The sequence below is a fragment of the Spinacia oleracea genome, chromosome 5 (assembly GCF_020520425.1).
Source record: "Spinacia oleracea cultivar Varoflay chromosome 5, BTI_SOV_V1, whole genome shotgun sequence".
Taxonomy (NCBI): Eukaryota; Viridiplantae; Streptophyta; class Magnoliopsida; order Caryophyllales; family Amaranthaceae; genus Spinacia; species Spinacia oleracea.
Genome location: NC_079491.1, coordinates 11,438,842 through 11,450,144, shown reverse-complemented (window position 1 = coordinate 11,450,144; position 11,303 = coordinate 11,438,842). Strand labels below are relative to the sequence as shown.

At 40.0% G+C, this 11,303-nt stretch overlaps 1 protein-coding gene across 2 annotated transcripts; it reads left to right on the top strand.

Moving 5' to 3' along the window:
* Positions 1 to 8,652: 8,652 nt before the first annotated feature.
* LOC130460862 (uncharacterized) lies at positions 8,653 to 10,981 on the top strand. 2 transcript variants are annotated; one of them, XM_056828549.1, is made up of 2 exons: positions 8,653 to 10,028; positions 10,306 to 10,981. In XM_056828549.1, exons 1-2 carry the CDS (start codon positions 8,873 to 8,875, stop codon positions 10,329 to 10,331), a joined length of 1,182 nt encoding a protein of 393 aa, XP_056684527.1. In that variant the 5' UTR covers positions 8,653 to 8,872; the 3' UTR covers positions 10,332 to 10,981. The 2 variants fall into 2 exon arrangements, with proteins under 2 accessions (XP_056684527.1, XP_056684526.1); XM_056828548.1 differs by having other exon boundaries at positions 10,297 to 10,981.
* The last annotated feature ends 322 nt before the right edge of the window (positions 10,982 to 11,303 follow it).

The window sequence follows — 11,303 nt, the reverse complement described above, 5'->3', positions numbered from 1 at the left end:
CTCCCTTTCACTTATGCCTTATTATTATCTACATTTATATATACACGCGAATAAACAATGTACTTGTATTCAACAAGGCTTTTTATGCCTGTAACATAGTGGATTGGTGGACTCATTGCCACCCGCGGTTTTTATCCCTTTCGGGTTTTCCGCGTCACCATCTCTTGTCTCGTCTCTCTTTATTTTCTATCATTTATTTCCTGTCATTTGCATAATTATTTTATCTAGTCGTCTATGTCCCAACCAAAGGTCGTCCATACGAAATTTGGCATAAACAGTTTGGCGCCGTCTGTGGGGAGATGGCTAGATTTATCTTCAAACACATATCCACAAATATCCTCTCAAACACAATATCCGACCCACTTGGGTTCACCAATAAAGTTGTCGCCAGGCTATGGATTGTTGCCATACTTTGTCGCCACCATGAGATGGAGCTACGTCAGGGCACATGTCGTCAGCATGACAGGTGTCGTCGACGGGTCAGGTGTCGTCGACGGGTCAGGCGTCGTCGACGGTCAGGTGTCGTCGACGGTCAGGTGTTGTCGACGGGTCAGGTTTCGTCGACCAGTCAGGTGTCATCGACGAGTCAGGTGTCGTCGACAGTCAGGTGTCGTCGACGGGTCAGGTGTCGTCGCCAGGCTCGATTGGTCGATGGAATATGGAATGACGTCAGGGTACATGTCGTCGCCAGATCAGGTGTCGACATCAGCAGGCGTCGTCGCTAGAAGTGACGTGTCTGAGTGGTCGAATTCAACCTAGATGATGCATATCGTGACAACAACGACACCAACGCTTGATGACATCGAAAATAGACGTCACGGACCATCATGCAGATGTCACCACAAATAAGATACAATATGAGTTGTCTCGTACCTTGATAAGATCTCGAGACGATCTGACACTTGACGTCGCGAGAAGTATGGTATAAAACTCAACCCCAGTGATTTTAATTTCAACTAATATTGTTTCTAGTCCTTGTTGTCACTAAAACAGATGCGAACACGTGACGTCATCCACCAATGACATGACGTCAACATAGTTTCGTCCGACGTCACCTCCACATCAGTCGACGACGTCTCCAAAAACGAAGGCGACAAATGGAGATTCAGCAACAAATTGTCGGCAATACTAGATTTTGTGGCTAACTTCAGTCCAAGTATCAAATAGGATAATTTGTAGTTGTCCTGAAGTCGCCACAGGGGAGCATATAGTATACTCTATCTCATTTAATTTTCATATAGTATACTTGATTTTCTTTTTATACAGTACACTTTGCTTGTTTTAATTTCCAAAAGCACTTTGAAATATATGCTATACGTTGTTATCCTACTTTTTGTACTAACATCGTCACCACTTGTCGTTTGATCATGTCGTGTCGCCAAGTATTGTCTTGTCTACAGGTATTGACGTGTCGCTTGGCTAGGTCATGAGTACATCAGGCGACCGACGTTAGAATGCAGGTGACAAGGTACTGTCTTGTCTACAGGTACTGACGTGTCGTTTGGCAAGGTCGTGAGTAAAGCAGGCGACCAACGTTAGAAGTGTTACACGAGGTCACGACACGACATGAGGTCACGACGACACAACATGACGCCACGACAGCAAGTCACGACAGCAGGATGCGACCATTCTGGTTACCCCTATGATGAAAAGAAGTTTCTTGGCGTTAAACATGGTACGTAGAAGTAATTATCGAACATCTTTATTTTAACAATATATTTCTTCGTAAGTTCGCCAACAGATCGTTGATTGATACATGAATATCAATGGGGGCTAAAGGTACGAACATACTTCGAAGTAAGTTATCTTTTATTTATAATATACACGTATTGTCGCTGCCACGTACATCGCAGATCGTGAGGGTCATCAACACAATCGAATGGTATGAGTGACTCAATTCATTTATTAGTGACGTCAAAATTTTATAAACTAACATCTCATACCCTATTGAAATTTTCTCATATATCATCCGTGATAACTATTTTTCATTTACTAACGACATGCCGCGACTATACGCGTTAGTATGTATATTAATGACAACAGATTACCTTGATCATGACGGTATGCGCGCCCCGACGCCACGAGATGGCAATGACCGATGACACGACGCCACCAGACTACCGAGAAAGCTAAGGAAATCGGAATGTCGAATAATCATCATCAATGACCATGATGACAAATGAGTAACTTCTAAACTATTTTTCACACACTTTCTCATTTCAATTCATTCATTGTTGTTCTCTTGTATTAATATGTCTCGTATTCAACGTTCATCAAGTTAACTAATAAATTTTTGCATCGCACCATGAATGTCTCAATTTCTCTAATGACTAAACCATTTTATCAAATCGTTTTGAGGTAATTTAACTTGACAGGACGTTTAGAGGTTGCATCATGCTGGCACGCATATACGGCGTCAAATATTAACGAACGTCATCATATCTGTGGCCGACTTCAGTCATGATATCTTCCCAAAGCCGTCACAGGGGGGCAAGATAGTACATACTCCCGTTCAGTTTAATATACTTGTTACAACTTTGAAATTTAACTAACGATGTGATACAATTTATTTTCATGATGATCTTGTCGTAAGATTTTGGTAACAGGTACGACGCCAAGACAAATGTACGAACACTGGGGGCTCAACCACTATCACATGTCGAAATAGGCGGATAAAGAAAAGTCATTGGGTTTCCCAAAGACGACAAGTGATAAGACGTCAACCGATTAACAAGATTGCGAGGATCAACCAATAAGTCGACCAACGTTGGAATGGACAGTGTCAAGACCAGCGATGCGTCATCATTCAACATGACGGTACGACGCCAGATGTGACGACGATGGTACAAGCGATGACAATGATCTCGGGAACGAAAACAAGATCGGCAACGAGAGGTGTCACGACATCAGGACAATGCTGTTGATTGTAGAATCATCATCAAGGGAAAGTCAACGATACGAAGTAATTTCGTTACATGAGCCCATATTAAGTAATATCTAACACTTACTTCGTGCGTTAATTAATTTATTACATTTTTTACTACACTGCGATTAAAGTTCAATTTCAGTTTTTGTTATTTGTCGCATTGAATATATATTTCCAAACGCAATTATATTATATTTATGTTTCATCTTATTCATTTGAAAATCAACGCTAACATCGCATCAAGCGAACGTCCACCTCTACCTTTTCTATTCTCTATAGATCACTTGTTAACGATATCACCAACGACAACAACAACGAACGACATCATCAGAAGACGACATCAACGAACGACGCTATCAACTACAAGCGACGACGTCTCCATGGTCATAACCCTTAAACTTATTGGATCCCAACGACGACGTGTCGCTTCTAAGCGCGACCACTACAGACGACGCAGGTACTATTTATGTGCACATAACTTCGTTCTTTGAGTACCTTACAAGTGACATTTATTACACAAAGAACAATAGAGATAGCATAAACAACATTTTAAGCTAACAACGTGTATGCACCCCCGACACTCGTCCAAACGGCTAACCAATCGCCAAATATAAAATAGCAAACTCACGTCTTTCCTCCTCAACACTGACGACAAACGAAGCCAGCCCAGAATGCTCGAAACCTACTTAAACTACTCTTTTGAAAATCCCATAGGCTAAACTCTTCTGCCATAGACTGCGCCATTAAAACATCTTACCCCTTGTCCTCATGTTATAGGAAACCTCATAAACCTTCGACTCTTCTTGACATTCGTCATAAGGTTACTTCGAACCACCCACTTCATTCACCTGTAACTTCAACTTAGTCGCTTGCTACCTACCCTCACACGACATTACATCTGACTAAAATTATTCGACCATGTGCCCACTCGACACGAATTCCTTCTATAAAGTTCTTCGCATGACTACGAACAAACGAAGAGGCTTATATCGCCTGCATACGATAGATATCATACAACAACGACAATAGAGGCACGCCTGTAAACATTAGATGACCGACTAAGATACAACAGTTGGCCGTGACGCCTGCAAACACCAGACGACAAGCTAAGATACAATGGTTGGTCGTGACGCCTGTAAACATCAGACGACAGGCTAAGATACAACAGTTGGTTGTGACGCCTGCAAACACCAGACAACAAGCTAAGATACAATGGTTGGTCGTGACGCCTGTAAACATCAGACGACAGGCTAAGATACAACAGTTGGCTGTGACGCCTGTAAGCATCAGACGACAGACGAAGATACAAAGTTGGCCATGACGCCAGATGCCTAACTAACATCACGTCTTAACATGTTTCCGCGCAGGTTTCATAAGAATTACATTCTATTATTTTATAAGCTAAACGGTTCTTCCACAAGATATCAGGCTTACATCAAAGATTGATAACATCGACGACGACATGAAGGCATCATTGCTTGCGTGACGACATCTGGTGACCTCGAAGATCATGAACGACACCAGAAGGCGACGTCGTTGATCAAAGATTAGATACGGAAGACGACGGACAGGTCGAAGACAATGACAGATTGGCGTCGACAGAAAATGAACGTGGTGACAGGCGTCGAAGATTATTTTCCTAACTTCCGGCTCGCTGCAATTAGGAAAATGGGGGCTATTGTTATGGGTCGTTCCGTATCGCACGTGTCGCAGTCAATTCCTACATTTAAGGAGTTGTTATCTCCACTTTATGCTTGTTGGACAAGGTCAAAGAAGCTAGCAAGGATCAAGAAAACTGTTAGAGGAAATCAAGGGATCGGTTGAGAGTATCAAGGGACAACTAACGACATTATTCTGTCTTCTATGCTTGACCTAGTACTATATAAAGATCATGAGTTTGCAATGAGAGGGCACGGCTAATCTCCATATCTAACCACTACCTTCCTCCATTTACCCCACTAATACCCATTATCCCAACTACTATTATTTAGTTGTTACTCCATGAGACATCATTTTCTACCTTAGCTTACCCACGTACATCTCACTACAAATACTCCATCTCATCAGCTATAATCATCATCTCGTCTGATATAAATATATCTTTTTCCCAATACCCCTTATACATGGTAATGACGGCCATTGTCGTATATTTACTCAATTCACAAGTACCTTCCTCGAGTATCCCAGTCCACCCGTATACTCCCTTTCACTTATGCCTTATTATTATCTACATTTATATATACACGCGAATAAACAATGTACTTGTATTCAACAAGGCTTTTTATGCCTGTAACATAGTGGATTGGTGGACTCATTGCCACCCGCGGTTTTTATCCCTTTCGGGTTTTCCGCGTCACTATCTCTTGTCTCGTCTCTCTTTATTTTCTATCATTTATTTCCTGTCATTTGCATAATTATTTTATCTAGTCGTCTATGTCCCAACCAAAGGTCGTCCATACGAAATTTGGCATAAACAGTGATACTAGTGAAAAAAAAATTGGCATATGATCTGCATTTATTTCGACACGGACTATTACTAGACAAGGAATATGAAATTGCAAATGCTCCAAAAAGCTCCTCCAGAAATTTTTGGTGGAAAAAATTGGCATATAATATGCCACGTTGTAAGGGTAGGGGTGGTTGTATGGTGCAATAGTATTCTCTAGGACTCCCTTGGAGTATGAGAGTTAAGTCTTTTTAATTTGAATCAGCAATATATCCTTACTCATTTCTCTTCTTTCTATTGAGGATATTGTATTTTCCGTTGGATTTTGCAATCCAAACAGGATAAAATATATAATTATATTATGGATCATTATCTGTTCAGAGAATCAACTCAAAGGGAAAACAAAATATATTTTTAGTAAGAAATTGAGTTCTAGATATGATATTTTCTGATATGGCCTTATCTAATTGGATTTGCTGATATTGTCTGATTGTTTTTAGTTTGATATGTTCTGATGTTCTTGGTTGTTGTTATCTGATTGTTTCTGGTCTGATTTGATCTAATTTTTTGTTTCCCTTAGTTCATGTGTTTATGAAAACTTACAGGATCAAAATGGAGGATCAGAAACTGGGGAAGGAACTCTCCAAGTTGAAGCAAAAAATCTGACGCCTATCTATTGGTAAAATGGAGGTCCAAATAGTTCAAGTATTTTCAATGAGATGGAAATTGTACACACATATTTAAGTTGTGGTGTAATTACACAGGAGCAAGAATTCGGGACATCAGACAATTACTTAAAAGGCAAGATTCTTGCAGATATTATGTAATTTAGCACAACTGTTAGAAACTTGCCCAGAACAATAGAAAAGCTGGTTCATTTGAGATATCTTGACATGTCCTCACAGTTATGAAATGGATTTCTTCCTGCAACACTAAGCAAACCGAATAACTTGCAGACCTTAAACTGACAAAGTCTTGAAGTTCAAAAGCGTTGCCAACAGAGTTGAGCAAACTAGGGAAATTATTAAGGTACTTGGTGATTGTTAGTTGCTGAAAACTGATTATATGCCTCCGGGGAAAAACAAGGGAAATTGAGTGTAATTTCTGTGAACTTAGATGTTCCAATTTGAAATTAGTGTGTTTATGGATGTCGCGGTTTTTGGATAGCCTTACTTGGTGATTAACTGGTGTTGCTGCGTAGGGTTGGGGTGGAAGACACAGGGATGGGAAATAGAGAATAGGAAATGTGAGAGTGTTGAGAAATTTTTATAAAAGAAATGTTCTGATGGTCAAAATGTGTATAAACTAAACTTGTGATTAGATGTGAAAAATGGCATATTTAAGGCTAATTTTTGTCCATATTAGCTTGCAAAATCATGAAACATAAACTTTTTGGAGATATAAATATCTGAATAAAAGAACAGTACGGACTTGAGATTGTTCTTTAGAAATCTTGCCCAATGATTATCTTAGTATCGTAAATAAAATGTATGATTTGTTAGTGGATTGAAATTTTCTGAGGGAAATAACCACACTGTTTTCTTGCTAGCTTGGCCAAACTTTGTGTTGGTATGCTTTGAGCCTCAAGAAAGCTAATAATTATTCTGATTTCTTTGCTGTATCAATTGGAGCACACACTGATGCCATGATATGATAAGAATATGATAAGATGAAGAAAGTAATGAGTGCTATAATTTCTAATATGTGTTTAGGCATGTATATCTTTCATAACTAAATGTCAGAATACATAGAAAACTATTTATTACCTATACACCTAAATTCCTGAATGTGATACAGATATACAATAGCTAACGAGGAAAGCAAAATGAAAATTACATACCAATTTTTTTTTTTTTTTTTAATATAAAAAAGATACATACTTGTATTTAAAAAAGTATATCTTAATGATGGTTTGGAATTGCTTGTTTTTGGCACGCATACAAATTGGAGGAGGTTTACTGTATTGGTTACTAGCATCTTCTATTGCATGGATGTTTTCCTTTATGGATTATTTTCTTGGTTGTTTATGGTTTGTACAATAGACTATGTTGATGTTTTTTTTTTTATAAAGATATGTATTTTGCCGCCTAGCCTTCAATTGCATAATTCAATTGCATGTGTCAGTCAAATGCTCAAATAATTAAATATTAAATTCTTCCACTGCATGTCAACAGTAATCAGCCACTTGTACTACTTTCCCATTCATCTCTATACACCTTTCTTAACTAAATACCACTACTGCTTATATATATATATTACCCATATATACTCAGAACATTCTCCTGAGAGTCTTATTTCTCATCTACAACAATTCCATGCACTACAGGTAACTTCATATATTTTCTTCCTTCCTCTTTTGCTCTAATGGATACCTATTCCTACTGCATGTTCTTATTTCTACTGCATGTTTTTATTCAATGATTATATTTTCATGGAGTATTACTTAACCATAATGTTTGTATAGAATTTAATCTATATATATTCTACTTGCATATCTACTCTTACTTCCTCGATCTTTAGCTCTACTGGATGCTTATTTCTACTGCATGTTTCCATTTCATGTTTCATCATCTTCATAAAATCATCTCTTTAAAGCATTGTTTTTTTAAAATTTTGATCTTTTACAGATGAAGCCTGAATACGTACACCCCACTAGACAGACTAACACCAAATACAAGGGCATACAAGCTCAGAGTGAAGGTCAAGGAAAAATCACGTGCAAAACAACCTCCTGGGAAAAAACCTATCAGAGAATAATTCTAGAGGATGAAAAGGTATATTTATATCAACTATTTGCTTAAATTACTGCTATGTTTACTCGACTTCAGCTGTTATTTATACCAACTACCCCTGTTATGCAACTTCTTTATATCGTTCATGCTGTTATGGATAAATTACAATTGAATTGCGAAGTAGATACTTCCTCCCTGCATAATTAAAATTGTTCATATTCTTTCCACATACCATAATTCCGTTCATAATACATGACAAACTGAACTAATCACCATAGTCCACCTTGTAGTTATTTCATACTAAACAAGATCCAGTAAAAAAACTGAACTAACTACCCATTTCTGAAATGGAAATTATAATTCTACATGTAAGATTCATAAAAAGAAACTGTTACAAACTATGCTTATATACATAATATCAACAGGGGAATGGTGCTCAAACTATGCCTTGGCCTTGGCAGTGGCCTTGGCCCATTCCCCCTTGTCCATATCCAGTTAGCATAAATATTATAATATTGTAAGAAGAGATTGTATCATAATTAGAATATTGTGATTGAGAGAATCACTCCATAACAGTAGCAATCAATCACGTATCTTTAGCCAAGATATTATGTATATAAGCATAGTTTGTAATATTGATTAATCAAGGAAATATCTTCTTTCATGGTATCAGTTAGCCTAGGGCAAAATCACTTCATCTCTTTCATCCTCTCTTCCGCCGTGCCCTAAGCTCTCCTTTCTCACCTCCGCCCACTCTTCCTGTCAGCCATGTCTGACACAAAATCGTCCTTCCATCCCGCTCTTGCGGTCTCCAACATCAAGAACAACATTCCCATCGTTCTTGAAATGGAAAATGTCCAATATGCGACATGGGCGGAGTTATTCAAGATTCACGCACGTTCAAACAAGGTACTCCATCACATTGTCACACCAGAACACGGCACGGTCAAGACACCGTCCACTGACGATGAGAAGGAGCTTTGGTCCACACTCGACGCAACGGTCTTACAGTGGATTTATTCCACCATCTCCACCGACCTCTTGCAAACTATTATTGAACCCGACTCAACGGCAATGGAAGCTTGGGGTAGGTTGCGTGACATATTCCAAGACAACAAAAACTCTCGTGCCGTCACTCTTGAGCAGGAATTTTCCCACACCTCTATGGAAGATTTCCCGAATGCTTCGGCTTACTGTCAAAGGCTCAAGGAGTTAGCTGATCAACTGAAGAACGTCGGAGCACCGGTAAGTAATGACCGTTTGGTTCTTCAATTAGTTGCAGGACTCACCGAAGCCTATAATGGCGTCGGCACCTTGCTGCGACAGAGCAACCCTTTGCCTCCTTTCTACCAGGCTCGATCAATGCTCACACTGGAGGAAGCGGGATTGGCCAAAAAGGCCGCCATAGGAGCTCCTTGCGCCATGGTTGCAGCCGCGCCCAGGGATGCTGATGATGCTCCACAACTCTCGTCCTACCCGGACAACCGTGGCAATGGGGGAGGCAAGAAGGGCAGCCACCGAAATTATGGTGGTAAAAACAACCGCGGCGGCGGCCGGGGCGGTGGCAAGGGTGGCAGACATGGTGGAGGCAGCAACACCCATGGTGGGGGGCGTGGTGGTAACCACTCGGGGCAGCAACAACAATCCGGGTATCAACAGGGGAATGGTGCTCAAACTATGCCTTGGCCTTGGCAGTGGCCTTGGCCCATTCCCCCTTGTCCATATCCAGTGGATAATTGGGCCAAGCCCAATGCAAATCAGAAGCAGGCAGGAATACTTGGGCCATTTCCTCAAGCTTTCACAGCAACAGGACCACAAACTCCCACCGATATCGAAGCCGCGATGCACACTCTTGGTCTTAACCCACCGGATGCAAATTGGTACATGGATACCGGAGCCACTTCTCATATGACATCCGGGCAAGGTAATCTCTCGTCTTATTTCAATTTGAGCAAAAATCGTGGCATAATTGTTGGTAATGGTCATTCAATTCCAATTCATGGTTACGGTCACACCAATTTGCCCCCCCCACACCCACCATTGGTTTTGAATAATGTCCTTCATGCTCCTAAATTAATTAAAAATTTAGTTTCCGTTACTCAAAAAAAAAAAAAAATTTAGTTTCCGTAAGGAAATTCACTACCGATAATTCTGTTTGTGTTGAATTTGATCCATTTGGGTTTTCTGTGAAGGATTTTCAGACGGGGTTGCAACTAATGAGATGTGATAGCCGGGGAGATCTTTATCCCATCACTACCACAACACAAGCCACTCCATCCACTTTTGCTGCTTTATCTTCCTCTTTATGGCATGAACGTTTGGGCCATCCGGGAGCACTTGTTCTTGACTCCCTTAGAAAGAATAAAATTATTGAGTGTAATCGAACTCGTGGTCTTGGTTTTTGTTCTTCCTGTCCTCTAGGGAAGCATATTAAACTGCCTTTTGTTGCTTCTAATTCTCGTACTATGTTGCCATTTGATATTTTGCATTGTGATCTTTGGACATCTCCTGTTTTGAGCTCTTCTGGGCACCGTTACTATATGTTGTTGTTGGATGATTACTCTAATTTCTTGTGGACATTTCCTTTGTCAAAAAAATCACAAGTTTATTCCACATTTTTAGCTTTTAGAGCCTTCATCCGTACTCAATTTGAACGGGAGGTAAAAAATATTCAATGTGATAATGGGAGGGAATTTGATAATGGGCAGTTTTGGGAATTTTGTAAGGTCAATGGCTTGTCTTTTCGTCTCTCATGCCCTCATACATCACCCCAAAATGGGAAGGCCGAGAGAAAAATTCGAACCATTAATAATATTGTTCGCACATTACTAGCTCATGCATCTTTACCCCCCTCCTTTTGGCATCATGCATTATACATGGCAACATACCTACTTAATATCCTCCCAAGCAAGGTGATAAGCTATAACTCTCCCCTAAAAATCCTCTACCACAAAGACCCTTCTTATTCTCATCTACGGGTTTTTGGGTGTTTATGCTACCCCTTATTTCCATCCACCACTATACATAAACTACAACCTCGGTCCACTCCGTGTGTATTTTTGGGGTATCCTTCTCATCATCGTGGCTTCAAATGCTATGATCTTTCCTCCAATAAAATCATCATAAGTCGCCACGTCATCTTCGATGAAACTCAATTTCCGTTCTCCAAGGCCTACACTCCCACCCCTACTTCTTATAC